The following is a 17,078-nucleotide window of genomic DNA, read 5'->3' as shown; positions in this document are numbered from 1 at the left end:
TGAAAAGAGAAGGTAGTCTCTCTCTGCATCCTGGCCGACAACTGATAATTCCCCCCCAAACCCCACCACCCCCACCCCAACCTGCTAAAAGTTACTCAATCAGATCACGGCTGTTCATGGGACATTGCTGCACAGAAATTTGCTGCTGCATTCACCTACAAATTCAGTCGCCAAACTGTGAGAAGTGCTTTGAGAAGTTATAGGCTCTGCAACAAATACAAGGATTATTTTTGTCATCATCAGGAACGCCGGCTGTTCTGCTCGTCCAATAATGTTGCTGCTCGCACAGTGTGCTACTTGCTATGTGCCACAAGTGAGCTAATCTTGGTGTTTTTCTGAAGAAAAACAATAAAAGCTGCAAAGTGTTTTTATGAACCTTATAATAAAATGGGACAAAACCCAAAACTCCTCTTCCTAGAACCCTGGCTAACCTCCCTGAGTACTCAGAGCTTGAACTCTGCGTCTTTAACACAAAACGTGTGACTGTGACCAGTGGCTCAGTCAATTAAACCATCGCCTGGAAATAAAATGGAGTTGTGTGGAACTCAGAAAAAGTCGGAGACCATTCAGCCACATAGAGCCTATTCCGCCAGCTTCTTACATGTGTATTGGTGTCAGCTTGGCTCAGTTGGTAGCGCTCTCACCTCTGGGGCAGAAAGTTGCAGGTTCATGTCCCAAGTCTGACGTTTTAAGCAGAGGTTAACGATACCATGGCGCTAAGTGAAAACAGAAGAGTTTCTAAATCACTTATTTAATGTTTGATTGCAAGGAAATGTAAATTGTTTGTCAATATGTACGATACAATTTACGTTTATACAGCGTCTTTCACGTTGGGAGGATGGGACGTCTCAATACATTTGACTACACTAGCCGGGTATGGGAGCTGGAGAGGGTGGGGGGGGGGGGGACCGAGAAGGGTGGGGAGGGAAAAGAAGAACGAGACACCGTGGTGAAAGAGCAAGTTTTAAAATGTGCATTGAACAAGGGAAGGGAGTGAACGAGCAAGTGGTAGGAACTCGTTGAATGGAGTTCCATAGAGTAGGGACAGAATGGTTGAAAATCTGCCTGCTGATGGTAGGGCGGGGGATATGAAACAGGCGCTATACCTCAGAGACACTTTGAGCTATATCAAATGCAATGATTATTAATATGATTTTTGAGTGACTGTTCCGATCCTCACGACAGGCAAGTGTAAAAGAAGGAGGTGAGTGCATGTACATCAGTTCACTTGCATTCTGACCCGATCCAAGAGAGAGAGAGAGAGAGAGAGAAAGAGAGTGAGCCAGTTGGAGTGTGCACCTAACAATTCTTTATCACAGATTATTTTTAAATCAAATCTTTAGAAATTTTGTGTTGTTGATTTTGCCGGAATTCTTTAATGAGAACATCTAGAATTTCGAGACTCCCACTTCCAATTGCCCCCGCTCAGATTTCTTAATTAATTACATACATACACACACACACAAACATACAGACCTGAAATGAATGTATTAAAACAGTCAAATTAAATCTGAGCTAAACAACATTCTTTTTATACCTGAGGATAATGTTGTAACCATCAATTGCTGGCAGTAATCAATTATAATGTGCCCCACGTGAAGAATGCTGTATAAATGCAAGTTGTTTTTGTTCTTGTTCATTGGGAACGAGAAGTATTTGTCACAGAGAGCATTGGTTACTGGGAATTTCAGTTAATGAGACTATTACTCACTGGGAGTAACATTTACTGGGACTATCGGTTACTTGGAGTATGACTTCCTGGGACTCTCAATTCCTATGATTTGGAATAAGTAAGCAGACAGAGTGTGTCACTCTGGGGAGAGAGTGCATACTCCACGCTAGACAAAAAGAAGTGTCCATATATACGTTTCTGTAGGTTTAGATATTCTGAAACATGGTGAAGAGACTTACTGACCAAGAAATATTGCTGTCAAGCATAGTATGTTGGGAAGAGGAGCTCCATCAACTGGACATTAATCTAGATTGTAAACTCAAAGTCTCAATGTGGGAGCTTGTAACCTAAGGAATTCCAACCCAGTAGTGAGAGTGCCTCTCGGAGGGCCAGAAAGCTGCAGAGCTTAATATAATAAGCAATGAACTTTAGATGAGAGAAAATAGACAGCTGGTTGCTGGTGCTCAACGGAAATGTAGGTGCTGTGAGTTTTAATGCTATCAGCTTAGGGAAGTAAAATAATTCAAAGCGGGAAAGCTTGCCAGCAATGCTCTCAATGGCAAGCTATGGGGTTTTAGCTGGTTAGCCTCCAGCAGTTACCCCAACCCCCGCTCAGGGGGCCCTAAACCGTGGCTCTTGCCAACCTGCGCCTAATATTGTCCGGAATTAGGTAAGCGGGATCGTCCATCTGAGAGAGTGCGCGTTCCATTCCAGACACAGGGAAATTTCCAGACACAGGGAATTTTTCAGTCGCGTTTGGAGACTCGAGGAGTTTCCAGCGCCTCGGGAAGTCCTCCCCAAGTGTTGTTGTTGTCGTTGGTGTCTCAACGACATGTTAAGGCGCGATATGCTAAGGATTATAAGCGTGCCGAAATGCTTCTCTGCGTGCAGTGCGTGGAGTTGTTGTTGCTGTGGTATTTTATTTCAGCTCGTTCAATTCTTTATTTCACTTATTCCCCCCCATCCGCTCTTCCTCACCTGCCCCCCCCCCCAAAAAAAAAAATCACTTCAACAACTTGCCCTTTCACCCGTTACTCCAGGAGAATAACAGGTGAAAGTACGCCTTTGCCTCACCGTCAACAGCCGCGCTTTCAGCCAGTGAACCCCGAAGCTGTGGAACTCTCTCCCTCGACCCCTTCACCTGGCACTCTCCCCCCCCACCCCGCCCAGTCCCCCACTCTCTCTCTCTCCCCATTTTCCGCCACTGTTAAGCGCTCCGAGACGCCGTCCAGGATATGAAAGGGCGCGATGTAAATGCAAGTTGTTGTTGCTGCTGTTATTAAGTGTGTGTGTTTGTGTGTGAAACTTGGGTGAGGGGGGGAGGGGGGGGATTGGAGCTGGATGTGTGTATATATATATATGTGTGTGTGTGTGTGTGGTGTGGTGTGTGTGTATGTATATGTGTGGTGTGTGTGTGTGTATATGTATATATATATATACATATGTTTTAGGAATTAAATAAGCCTGAAAAGAGTCGGTCAGCGTTTCGAATAGGTACTGTTTATCGTAGTGCTTCACCAGTGGGATTAATATACGGTGTATAGCCGGGAGGGAGGGAGGGAGGAAGGGAGGGAGGAGGAGGAGGAGGGGGGTGGGGGGGGTGGGGGGAGATTTGAACTTCGCCTTTAAGACGCAAGTGACGATCTGCCGACCGGTTAGCGGATTTCACTATAAATGCTTTGTTTTACACCGCTTCCCATCTCACAGCTAAACCCACTGCTCTCTCCAGTCACTCACTGCAGCCCGTGTGTGTGTGTGTGTATTCTGTGTATATGTGTATATATGTCCGACTGTCTGTCTGTTTGTGTGTTCGTATGTGTTATTTTTTGCAAAACCAAAAAAAAGAATAACTTTGGATTGTGTTTTTCCCCCCTCCCCACGTTATTAAGTGTGCGGGGTTTATTTGAAGCTTGGGGGGGGAAAAAATTACAACGTTTTATATAGATAGATAGATATTATATATATATATATACAAACATATACAGTATATATATATGTGTGTGTGTGTGTGTGTGTGCATAGATTATTTTTTTTTGGGGGGGGTGAAGCAAGGAAGGAAAGGGGGAAGAGAAAGCTGTTAAATCTTGTTGCAAGAGTTTAAAGACTTTTTTTTAAAAAAAAAGAAACAAGTCAACTCGCACTTGCACTGCGCGCGTGTGTGTGAGTGTCTGCGAGTGTGTGAGTGAGTGAGTGCGAGTGAGTGAGTGAGTGAGTGCGAGTGAGTGAGTGCGTTTAATGCTTTTTTCTTTCCCGTTAGTGTTTTGGGGGGAGTTCGTCCGCAAATAACATCATTTGCCATTTCGATTTTTTGCTGTTTTAAAAGGGGAGGAGGGGGGGGGTGAAAAATACATATATATATATATTTTATTATTAATATTATATATATACATCTATCTAATATATATCTATATATCTATATATATATCTATAATCTATATATATATATAGAGAGAGAGAGAGACAAGAGTGTGAGAATGGTTAGACTTTCCTCCTCCTTCTCCTTCTCCTCCACCACCACCACCACCTTCTCCTTCTTCTCCTCCTCCTTCTCCTGGTGCTGTTGGTGTTGGCTCCTGAGCTGCGGACAGGGACCGCCGGGCGCGGCGGCGGCGGCGGCGGCGGCGGCGGCGGCGACCGCCGGGACCGGACCGGAGCGCACGACACCGGGCGCGCCCCCCGCGCCCCCGCCCTGGGCCGAGCGCGGGTCGGTGCGGGACCTGGTCCGGTTGGACGTCCCGGGCTCCGGCCACGGGCTCGGACGGGCCGCCTACCGGGTGGTCCTGGCCGACGGCCGGACCTTCGGGCTGGACCTGAGGAGGGACCCGGAGAGGGGCGGCCGCTGCCGGTACGCGGGCACCGTGGACTCGGACCCGCTGTCGGCGGCTCGCCTGGACCTGTGCGGGGGTTTGAGCGGATGGTTCGCCGTGGGCAGCCGCCGCTACCGCCTCTCCCCGCGGCGGCCGGTGACCGGGGAGGGGGAGAGGGTGAGGGAGAGCCGCGGGAGCAGACGCCCGGTTTACCGGACGCCGCCGACGACGACGACGAGAGGAGGACGCAAAGTCCCGCACGTGTACACCGAGGAGCCTCTGGTCCTGCGGAGCCCGGTCCCGGTCCCGGTCCCGGGGGGCACGTGCAGCACCGGGACCCCGGAGCGGCCCCCGGGGCACGGCCGCCCCCCCGCCCCCGGGAGGAGGTCCCGGCGCTCGGTGTCCAGGGCCCGGCACGTGCAGCTGCTGCTGGTGGCCGACCCGTCCATGGCCAAGCAGTACGGCGCCGCCCTCCGGCACTACCTGCTGACCCTGGCGGCCATCGCCTCCCGGCTGTTCGCCCATTCCAGCATCGAGAACCCCGTGCGGCTGTCGGTGGTGCGGGTGCTGATGCTGAAGGAGGGGGGGGCAGGAGCAGGAGGAGGGGGTCACCCGGCGCTCCGGGTCAGCAAGAGCGCGGCCACCACCCTCAGGGAGTTCTGCAGGTGGCAACACCTGCACCTGCACCTGCCCGGACAGCCCCGGGGCAACGGCACCCGGTCATCACCTCCACCGCCATCTCCATCTCCATCACCATCTCCGCCACCGCCACAGCACGACGCCGCCATCCTCTTCACCAGAGAAGTAAGTGCTCCCCTCACCACACCACCACACACCGCCCACCCACCTGTCCTCTCCCTCACTCCCTCCCTCACTCACTCACTCCCTCCCTCCTATCCCCCCCCCCACCCCGCGCCCTCCAAAACCTCTCCTGCATCCAGGGTGGGTGTTCCGTGCGCGTGTTTTGCGTTAAATTCAAAGACTTATTATTATTTGTGGATGTGTTTTGTATTTGTGGGTGGGTGGGGGGGGGTGTGTTGTGGGTGGGGGTGTGTGTGTGGTGGGTGGGGGTGTGTGTGTGGTGGGTGGGGGTGTGTGTGTGGTGGGTGGGGGTGTGTGTGTGGTGGGTGGGGGTGTGTGTGTGGTGGGTGGGGGTGTGTGTGTGGTGGGTGGGGGTGTGTGTGTGGTGGGTGGGGGTGTGGTGTGTGTGGTGGGTGGGGGTGTGTGGTGGGTGGGGGTGTGTGTGTTGTGGGTGGGGGTAGTTGATGGTGTGTGTTGTGGGTGGGGGTGTGTTGTGGGTGTGTGTTGTGGGTGGGGGTAGTTGATGGTGTGTGTGGTGGGTGGGGGTGTGTGTGTGGTGGGTGGGGGTGTTTTGTATTTGTGTGTGTGCCTGTGTGTGGTGTATACGGGTGTGTGTTTTGTATGCGTGTGTGTGTGTGTTATGTGTGTGTTGTGCATTTGTGTGTGCTATGCATCTGTGTGTGTTGTGCGTGTGTTTTGCATGTGGGTGTGTTTAGTATTTGTGTGTGTGTGGAAGTGTTATATTTGTATATGTTGTTTTTGCGTGTCTGTTGCGTGTTGCGGTTGTGTGTGTGTGCGTGTGTGTTGCGTTTGTGTGTGTGTGTTGTGTTGTATTTGCGTGTGTGATAATGTGTACAAAAATGCCCAGTCATTGACAGTGTAGTTGACTTTACAGTGTCGTGACTACAGTGTAGTGAAGCATTTGGACACATTCCCCAACCCCCACCCCCCAACCATCTCTCCCCCTCTTAAAACCACTGGAACAACTGCAGGGATTCCTATCATGTTAACAAAATCGATTATTATGGACATTTCTGACCCATGGAGTTAAAAGCCCATCCCCACTCTTGGACATGGATTCGCAACCTCTTTCCCCCCCCCCCCCTTACCCGCCTCCCTTTTTGCAATGTTTTTTTCCGTGTGTCCAAATAGCTGTCTATAAGTTATTTTATATATTACAATAACCCTTACATTTGGTACAGTGCCTTTCACATCAAGAAAAGGTCTCCATGTCGCTTCCGAGGATGTACTGTAGAGTGGAATGACTGTGTATTTTCTGCAGGCGAACTGATGTACCGAAGTTTGATAATATATATAATACCTGCTGCAATGTTATGATCGGAAAAGAGAGTAGTGCTGGGTTGGTTGCTGCTCCTTGGGGGTTTACAGCTGTGATGGAAATTCAGGCAAAAAAATAAAGGTCACATGCGATGCTTTGAATAGGTGAGGGAGGTAGGGTACTAATAACACTTGTCAGAAGTCTTGAGTAGCGACCCCACATAAAACAATCCTGCTTTTTTTACAAAAAAATTGCAAAAAGCTTGCGTTTAACCTTACCATGCCTGCAATTTTGTTTTAAACGATGAACAAAAACAAATTGACTAATTTGCCCCCTCCTTCGATTTCCCTACCTGCCCCCCATCCCACTTCCCAAAACACACACACACATATGTTCTGCCAAATACCTGGAATTTGTGTATTGGGACCTGATTTTTTTTTTATCTTTATATATATATTCCCTTTTTTAAAAAAAAAGGTTTTAATATCAGGACATTGGGTGAGGTGGTAGGGAGGGAGGCAGATTCTATTTCCAAAAATATTGTTCCTTTAAAAACTGCCACCTTCTCTTTTTTTCTCTCCCCTCTTTTCTCTCTCCCCTCTCTTTCTCTCTACCCCCACTTTTATTTTTCCCCTCATCCCACTGGCATCCACCTAAAACTGGTTGTTTTGTCTTTTTGTGTCCATGTTCTCACACACCAGAGGCTCGTAATTACACCCAGTCTTATGGTGTGAATCTATTTTTCCCTTTAAAATTGACAATTGGGTGAACATTGCAGAAAATACGCAGTGCCAGCCTCGATCGAGAAGCTGTTTTTGCCTTGAACAGCTCACGTATAAAAAAATAGGCTTCCAAACTAAAGGGGGAAAATGAAGAATTTTCAATAATTTCTGCTTGATATTCAATATTTTGTGAGGCCGAAATATCCTGACAGGCAAGCCAATTAGGGTGAACTTCCCCCCCCACCCCGACTTTAAGGTCAGATCTTGCCAGAGAGCAACCCGCCCCCTGCGTTAAAGTATTTACAACCACTTTTTGGCTTGCAAGCCAGCAACACAGTGCACGTGCTTGTCAAAGAGTTCTTTAAAGGGGCATTCCTTTCAGGAGCGACAGCTTCCTTTGAGAAATATCTTTGACGGCAAACACGCATTGCGATAGCAGGGGTGGGGGTCTGCGGGGGTAGGGGTGCGAGGCAAGCGGTGGTGGAGGGAGGATTGTTTGGGAATAAAAGCAAAGTGTAATTTAGCTGCTGCACGCAAAGCTCTGCTAGCTTTTCTTCCCCCCCCCCCCCCCCCCACCCACCGCCGCGCCCCCGTTTCTCAGCTGAATATAAACGTTTGCTAAACACTTTTTACAAACAAGCAGTGCCCCTTTAAATTCTGTTTACGCTCATCGAATGTGTTTCCAGTCCAGCTGTGGGTCCTTCTCAAAGGCTTCAACTCTTGTTTCTCCTCTTTCCGTGGGAAACTCTAGTACCAGCTGTAGTCTACAAACTCCGTACTCCCCAGAGGAAGAGTTGCTTTCAACCCCCTCCTCCCCCCAAAACCACTGTTCTCTTTCCTCTTTCTAAACCCATCGGAACTTCTGAAAAGTTCCAAACTTCACTTTCAAATAAAGGGGAAATTGCTTCTGTGTGGGTTTTTGTGTGTGTGTGTGTGTGTGTGTGAAGGGTAGGGAGGAGGTGAAGGGAAGTAGCTGTCACTTCGTGACCCATTGGCCTCTGAGTCAATGTTGTCTTCTGTGCCGCAGTATTGACAAATGCAGGAAAGTGTTTTTTTTTTTGGAAACGTAGCATTTTAAAATCATTCCACGTGAGTAACAGAAAATCATTCAACGTATATAACAGAGGAGAAAACAGATGTGAATATGACAAGCTTAAGAAAAAAGGTTAAAAAGTCCATTAGGATGGCAAAGAGGAATTAGGAAGCATAAAAATCGTAAGGGATTGGACAAGCTAGAGATCTTCAGTCTTTGAACTCAGACTATTCAGAGGGATCTGATTGATGTGTATCCCATTTTAAATGGGATTGAGAAAGTCAATGCAGAACAATACTTTAGGATGTTCAAGAGCAGTAGAACAAGAAGACACAGGTTTGGAGTTGCAAAGAGCACCAGGAAGGTTTTCTTTACCCCGTGGTTAATTAATGACTAGAACAGCGTTGCCAGGAAGGGTGGTTGAGGCAAGAATGCTGGGACGTGATTCCATTTAGCTTGATGCTGTGATGGGAGGTAGGGTAAGTGTACTGAAGGGATGAGATCAGATGGGCCGAAGGGTCTCCTTCATCTGAACCAATCTTGTATTCTATAGACCAGTTAGTAACGAAAGAATAGCTGAGGGAGGGATAGAACTACTGAGCGGTGAGGGGAATAAACTCACTGGAGAAAATAACCTTTTTATCCAGTCCCTTGCCAAGACTACCTTGTTTCACCTCCACCATATTACTTGTCTCTGTCCCTACATGACACTTAATGCCACTGAAACATTCGTTCACTTCTTCGTTACATCCTACTTAGACGTTTTCAACACGCTCCTCGCTCCATCATTTACAAGCTACAACTCATTCAAAACACCAGCACTCACAACAAACTCCACACGACCATCACCCAAGGCCTTGTCAGTATCCACTGGCACCCTAACTGCCAGCGGATCTGTTTCAAGGTATTTATACTCGCCTACAAATCCATCTAGTCCCTGGAACCCCCTTATCTCTCCGATCTCCTATCCTATTCCTCCACTTGTCCTCTTCACTCAGCTAACTCAGGCTTGCTACACATCCCCCGCACTCTCAGCACCATCATTAGTGGCTGAGCTTTCAGGTCCTACACCCCTTCAGTTCTGTCTCTTCGAACAAGCGTATGGCCACCTCCCCGTCACCCATTTCCGTTGCTTGGCATCTAACTCCTTCCTTGTAAAGCACTCCGAGACATCACGCTACGTGAAGGACGCTATATAGATGCAAGAATTGTAAAGAAATAGCTGAAATTCTAAACAAATACTTTTGTCAATTGTCTTTGTGGAAATAAAGGCAAAGAAAATATAGGAATAACAGACGTTGCAGGGAATGAAATCACGGCAGTCACAATAGGGAAGAAGGAGGTTCTAGATAAATGAAACAAACTTAAAGAGGAGTACAAGAACAGATGGAACACCCCCAAGGATTCTGAAAGAATCTAGGAAAGAGATAGCTGAAGTAGCAGGATAGTATTTAGAAACTCTGTAGAGAAAGATAGCGTGCCAGAGAACTGGAGAGTGGCAAATGTAATAGCCATTTTTATAAAAGGAAATTAAGATAATCCAGGAAATTACACTGCCAGTTATCGTAATGTCTGTGGTGGTGAGGATATTGGAGTCTATAATAAAGGATGGAATAACTATGCATCTCGACAATGAGAGTGCAATTAAAAGTAGCGGCCAATGGATTTAAATCAGGAAGCATTCCTTTATTTGGAGGGGAATTAACGACTGGAACAGGTTGCCAGGAAAGCTGGTTGAGGCCAGAGCCAACGACATAGGGACTAATTTAAAAGCAGCTCAAGGCTGTGATGGGGCGACAGCAGGGTGGATGTTCTGGGTGGATGGGCTCGTATGAGCCAAAGGTTCTTCTTCACCCAGACCTTGTGAAGAAATTAAGGTAATGCTTCACCAACCTTTTCTCCTGATGTGAAAGGCGCTATACAAATGTCATTTTGTTATTGTTGTTATCAACTTCTCTAAAGATGTTACAGATAAAGTAGACAAGAGAAAGGGCCTAGATATGTATATAGATTTCTGGAATATTTTTGATAAAGTTCACATAAGATACCTATGGCTAAAATCAATGCATGTGGAGTCATGGGAGAGACAGCAAAATGAACTGAGTGATGGCTAGGAAATAGAGAACAAAGTGTAGGAATAAAAGACAGCTTCTTTCTCAGACTGGTGAGAAGTAGTAAATGTAGGGATCCACATTGGGACTACTACTGTTCACCATGTACATAAATGATTTTGACTCAGATGTAGGAGGTATGGTATTGAAATTTTCAGATGACACCAAACTCAAGAGGATTGCAAAAAATCAGAAGGATGTAACTAGATGTGCAGAATGGCAGATAGGTGGCAAATGAAGTTTAATATAAGGAAATGTGAAATGATTCACTTTGGCAGGAAGATTCAAGAAACTGACTTTATCCTGGGTGTCAGAAGGGCATAGGAGCAAAGGGATCTGTGGATTCAGGTTCACAAGACCCTAAAATTAGCAACACAGGTAGACAAGGAATGCATGCAGAGTTGTTGGCTTTATTACCAGAAGAATGGAGTACAAAAGTAGGGAAGTAATGTTACATTTATATAAAACTTTGTTTAGACCACATCCGGAGCACTGTGTACAGTTCCAGTCATCACATTACAGCAAGAGTATTGTAGCATTGGAGAGAGCGCAGCGTAGGTTTATAGGGATGTTACCAGAGATGAATGGATACAGTTATCAAGAAAGACTGTGCAGGTTGGAGCTTTTCTCTCTAACGTTGAGACAGTTGAGAGGGGAACTGATGATAAAGGGGGTAGTTTACGAAAGCATTCAATAAATTTGTAATCTTTTTCCACTTCTTGGTGAGTCCAAAACAAAGGGATCATAAAAATAAGATAGCCAGGAGCAGATCCACAAGGGAGTTTTGGAGGAACTTCTATACGCAAAGGGTGGTACGAAAGTGGAACTCAATGTTTAAAACAGAAACCATCAAAGCATTTAAGAGGAAACTTTATATATGCATGTGGGAAAGAATAGAGAGGTATAGGAGAGGGGCGCAACAGGGGTGGAGTGTAGAGTATAAATGCCAGGTGGACTAGTTAAACCAATTGACCTGTTTCCACGCTGTCTGTGTAGTTCTATGCTGTGCTTGCCTACAAACACACAGTCACTGCACTTAACAATAAATTCCCTGCGGAGCAATTTGAAACGTTTAGAGCATGTGGTGCTGTATCAAAAGCGAAAGGATCACTCTTGAATTATTGATGAGGTCCCATCTGCCTGTCTATGTGGGCGCTAAGGTCCCATGGCACTATATGAAAAGAGAAGAGAGTCTCTTCCAGTGTTCTGGACAACAATGCTCCATTGAAATTTGGTCATTCACTTGGCTGTTTGTGGGACATTGCTGTGTGTAAATTGGCTGCCATGTTCACCTACAAACCACACACATTCAAACCATTTTACCGTACATCCTGTGAAGCACTTTGAGACATCTCGACAATGTGATTAGGCGCTATAAATAAATAATAATAATCCTTGCATTTATCACGTCTTTCAGAATATACTGTAAAGTGAATTGCCTGTATATTTTGTGGGCAAAATGCATCTGCTATATCAGTGCAAGGAAGGATTATTAGGAATAACTAATGATTAATGCTGTAGTGTGTAACCTGGCCATTGTGTTTTTGATCAGAACTTGTGTGGGCACAACTCGTGCGATACCTTGGGAATGGCGGACGTGGGCACAATCTGCTCCCGGGAGCGCAGCTGTGCGGTGATCGAGGATGATGGACTCCATGCGGCTTTTACAGTGGCTCATGAAATCGGTATGTGTCCCCGGGGTTTGTCAGAGGAAACGCCCTTCCCCACCCCACCCAGCCATGATTTAATAGAATGGTGGAACAGGTTATAGGGGCTGAATGACCTACTCCTTTTTCTATATTCCAATGGTTGGGGAGTCATCGATTAGTGGGGCATAGATATAAGATAGTCACAAGAAGAGCAAAAAGGAGAGCTTTTTTCACTCAGAGAATTGTTGGGATGTGAGTACAGAAGACTGTGGGTACAAAGTCCCTGAGACAAATCATTAAAGGTGCCGTCGTTCGTGGTGAGATATTGCAACCGAGGGAATCTGTGCCTGTTCGGGAGAGTGCTCTGCTCAGGATCCCTTGGCAGTATTGGAAAAGTCTCAATGTTGTGACCAACAATTCCGAAGATAAAATCATTCATTCATTTCCTGGTTGTTTGTGGGACATCATTGTGTGCAAATTGGCTGCTACGTTCGCCTACAAAATCCACAGTCAGCGCAATTCATAAGCAGTTCCCTGTGAAACATTTTGATGTTACAGGTGCCAGATAAAATGCAAAGGACTATTATTATATTAATGGGAATTTTTTTGTTATTGACTGAAGGGCATCTGCTGGGACTGTCACATGACGACTCTAAGTTCTGTGAGGAGACGTACGGCCTGACCGAGGACAAGAGGCTGATGTCCTCCATTCTGACCAGCATCGATTCCTCCAAGCCCTGGTCTAAATGCACCTCCGCCACAGTGAGCGAGTTCTTCGATGATGGCCACGGTAAGCATCCCATGTAACAGTGTGCTCTCCCATAGCGTAGTACTTAGAGCATTCACTTCTCAAGCGAGAGGACCTGGGTTCGATTACCAAGCAGGGCAAAACCTGAGGCAAGTTTCCTTACTCCACACACCTCTGTTTACCTATTAGTAAGTAGGAACCTGGTTGTTAGTCGAGTGACAGATCACTTTCTGGAGGTAATAATCCCTTCAAAAAATTCAGTATATATAATAATAATTTGGTCACTCAATCCATGACTATACACGCACTGCTGTGCGCAATTGGCAGCTGTGTTTCACCCGCTAAATGTACAGTCAATTCACTTTAAAGTGTATTCTGTGAAGCACTTTGAGACATCTCAATGAGGTGATAAGGCGCTATATCAAATGCAAGGATTATTGTTATATTAAAGCAGAGAAGATTGAGAAGGGACCACATAGAAATGTGTAAATTGACGAGAGGTTCTGACAGGGTGAATCGGGAGGTGCTATTTCCATTGGTCGCTCAAATTGGCTGCTGTGTTCACCTACAAAATACATATCAGTATAATTCATAGCAGTTCATTTTCAAAACAGGGTGGAAGGCCTTGCCCAGCAAAGTGGTAGAGGCAGAGTCCATTGTGGGTTTCAAGAAGGAAGTAGATGGATATATGAAGGTTAGAGGTTTGAAGGGCGGGAGGGGGATTGGGCAATGGCAGTGAATGGAAACCTTGCTATGTAAATCTCTGTTGATTTTAAAAATGGGAGCTTGGCTGAGTCCTGAGCCCTGACTATGTGCCATTTTTGCAGGAGACTGCCTTCTGGATGCTCCTCAGAATCCCCTACGGACCCCAGAGGAGCTGCCGGGGCAGAGCTACGACGCAGTCAAGCAGTGCAAGCTGGCCTTTGGGCCGGAGTACACCGTGTGCCCCGGGATGGATGTGTGCTCTCGCCTGTGGTGCGCCGTCATCCGCAAGGGGCAGATGGTTTGCATGACCAAAAAGTTGCCCGCGGTGGAGGGGACACCTTGCGCAAAGGGCAGGATCTGCCTCCACGGCAAATGTGTGGACAAAACCAAGCGGCGCTACTACTCGGTGAGTAATATTATCCTTTCTACCCGACATCCATGCCATGACCCGCTCTGCCTTCCCCCATCTCCGCAACGTCACCCGGCTCCGACACTGTCTCACACCGCAGGCGCCGAGACCCTCATACACGTATTCATAACATCAAGGCTTGACTCTACAATTTCCCTGCTTGTCGGTCTCCCCAACCCCTCCCTTCATAGGCTGCAGATCATCGAGAATTCTGCAGCCCATGTCTTCTCCCGCACCAGGCTCCGCGACACCATCCTCTGGAACTCCATCCCACAGTCCCTCCGCCTCACCCGATCCCTTGCTACCTTGAAGACCATCTCAAGACTCCTCTTTGACTGTGCTTTCGTTCACCCTGCTTTCCCCGCCCTCCACCCTCCCCGAGCCTGACCCCCATTTTGGGTCGAAACACTGACTGCCCAGCGCCTTGGGACGTCCTCCTGACGGGAAAGGCACTTTACAAATGTAATATTATTGTTTTATTTTGTTGTGAGTGTGGTGGTGGTGGGTGGGCAAATCCAACAGGTGTCACTACTTCGTTGACAGCTGGGTCTCACCGCCCACCCCCCTCCACACACCTGCCTCCTCTGATAATGCAGAGTTGTTCCAACACTCCACTGGAGCATCGGCCTGAACTGAGACTCATTGCGGAGTGCGCTCATCGTTATAATAATAATAATATTGACAACAATAATAATAATCCTTGTATTTAATATGACAGTTTGTCACAGCGTTGAGACACCTCGAAGCGCTCCACAGGGATATATATATACTGTCAAGTCAAACAACTGTTTTTTTTATCATTGATTCAGCGTGAAACGTGGCGATTGACACTTGCCGCTTTGTGCCATTGCAGGTCTCGGCCAACGGAAGCTGGGGGTCCTGGGGTTCCTGGGGGCCATGCTCCCGCAGCTGCGGAGGCGGTGTGCAGTTTTCCCATCGGCACTGCAACAATCCGGCGCCTCGGAACAACGGGAAGTACTGCGTGGGCAAGCGTGCCATGTACCGATCCTGCAACGTCAAGTCGTGCCCACAAACCGGTGCGTCCCTTCTCTTACGTTCGAGTAAAATTTGGCTGCGTCAGGTGCCCAAAGCAATTTAACAGTGAATAACAGCCACAAAACCGCAAATCACATTTATGTAGCGCCTTTGGCGTTCGGGAGAACATATTTTGTAGTGGTGGACAATGAGGGGTTTTTCACCCGAGCTGCATGTCGGCAACAGAGCAGGGTGGAGGGCAAGGGAGGTGGAGGAGGGAAGATGACCGAAGGCATGGTTGGAAAGGGAGCCATGAAACAGGCCAGTGGCCGGCGAGCAGAGGGAGACCAAGTAAGGCCAAGATTTATTGTTCAAGCCAGGCAACCTTACACAGAATTATGTAAGATGGTAATGTAACCATAGAGTACAATTTACACAGCGCCTTTCACATCAAGGAAACATCTCAAAGTGCTTGACACAGCTGGCTGGGCACCCGGATTGGGGGTGAGAGGGAAGTGGGTGGGAAGGGGAAAGATGACCGAATCTGCGGTCAAAATGTAAGTCTCGAATCGAGCCTTGAAACAAGAGGAGGGGGGAAAAAGCGAATTGAAGGAGACTCCGGGATAGAGATCCAGAGAGCAGGGGCAGAATGACTGAAAGCCTGCTCGCTACCCCTGAAACCTAAGCTTGTGTATAAACAGACTTCAGACCTGATGCTCTCCCACAGGAATCCAATATTTCCGATAACCCCCGTGCCGCCCAGCAACAGTAAAATAAAATACATTACAGGCACGTGTTTTTTAAAAAGTTGAACACCGACTGATTGAAACTGATTGTTTTCACTGCCCAAAGTTCAAGAAATTATTTTTTACACGTGCAGAAGGAGGCCATTCGGCCCATCGCATCTGTGCCAGCTATCTGAAAACGAGGGAGAGGGAGGAAATTCATGACCTTTTCCTTCCACAACACACACATAGACAAACACAGATAGACATAAACACACACAGAGACACATACTTAGGGGTTAATGGAACAAGTGAAATGACTGGCTTGTATCAGAGTCTATGAAAACTTTTAAAAGGGAATTGTTTGGAAATAAAAGATTTTTTAAAAATAAAAAGAACCAGATTTCAAGCGGGGTAGCATCTCGGAAGGAGGGGAGGGAGCATGTGGGGGAGTCGGAGGGACTCTGGGATGGAGTTTCAGAGAGTGTGTGTGTGGTGGGGGCAGAATGACTGAAAGCTTACCCACTGATGGCGGATCAGATAGGACTGGGGACATGAATCAGGTGGGTACTCACTGAGGGAACTTATCAAACAAAGCATTTGTTATTTGGGAACGTGCATTTGGAAAGGTGTTAATAAAAATAATAAACCTTGCATTTGGTATAGAGCAACCTTGAGACGTCTCAAAGCGCTTCACAGAATATATTGTAAAGTGGATTGACTGTGGGCAAAACACGGCAGCCAATTGCACACACCAATTTCCCACAAACAGTTGTGGATTGAGTGACCAAATTTATTTTTGGGAGGAGGGATTGTTTCGCCCAGAAAGCGATCCGTCCATCGACTAACAACTAGGTTCCTATTTACTGCTAGGTAATCAGAGGCGTGTGAGGAAAGCAAACTTGTCTAAGGTTTCGCCCCGCCCAGGAATCGAAACCCTGGGTCCTCTCGCTTGCGAGGCGAGCGCTCTAACCACTATGCTACGGGACTCTGTTGTGTTAATGCGTGCAGTGTGGTTGCGATCTGAGTATGCAGCAAAGAAGGTCCAGGCTAGCGAGGAGACGAGGGGGTGGAAAGGGAAGGGAGAGTGTCACGCTCCCCAATGACTCCAGAGCTTGTTTACATTCTTTCAAGATTTGGTGGTGGACAGTGTTTGAGTCTGCTGCTCAATCCTGTTGCTCTTGGCAACCCGACGCTGCACAGTGTCTGAAGCGGAGGTGCCAAAAGCTGAAAATGTTTTTTAAGAAAAAAAATACACATAAATTTTCCAGTCTGCTGTGTGCATGACCGCACTCCACATTCGCGTTACTATGTGTGTGGGGTTTTGTTTTTGATGGAGGCATTTCATTTCCAAAACAGGGTGGAAAATATATATTTTTTTAAATCCGTGTCTGTGTATCTGTCTCTGTGCGTGTATCTCTGTGCGTGTCTCTGTGTGTGTG

At 47.2% G+C, this 17,078-nt stretch overlaps 1 protein-coding gene across 1 annotated transcript in view; it reads left to right on the top strand.

Annotated features, from left to right (window-relative positions):
* Positions 1-17,078, top strand: part of LOC103185193 (A disintegrin and metalloproteinase with thrombospondin motifs 5) — a 35,672-nt gene that overhangs the window by 12,562 nt on the left and 6,032 nt on the right. The window contains exons 2-6 of the mRNA XM_042334025.1: positions 4,261-5,283; positions 11,978-12,110; positions 12,697-12,864; positions 13,650-13,933; positions 14,790-14,973. Of these exons, the coding sequence (XP_042189959.1) occupies positions 4,261-5,283; positions 11,978-12,110; positions 12,697-12,864; positions 13,650-13,933; positions 14,790-14,973 (1,792 nt within the window). The remainder of the gene's footprint in view (positions 1-4,260; positions 5,284-11,977; positions 12,111-12,696; positions 12,865-13,649; positions 13,934-14,789; positions 14,974-17,078) is intronic.

This window comes from Callorhinchus milii, unplaced genomic scaffold (assembly GCF_018977255.1).
Source record: "Callorhinchus milii isolate IMCB2004 unplaced genomic scaffold, IMCB_Cmil_1.0 Scaffold4, whole genome shotgun sequence".
NCBI lineage: Eukaryota > Metazoa > Chordata > Chondrichthyes > Chimaeriformes > Callorhinchidae > Callorhinchus > Callorhinchus milii.
The sequence above is the reverse complement of the archived record's forward strand: the minus strand, read 5'-3'. Positions and strand labels throughout refer to the sequence as shown.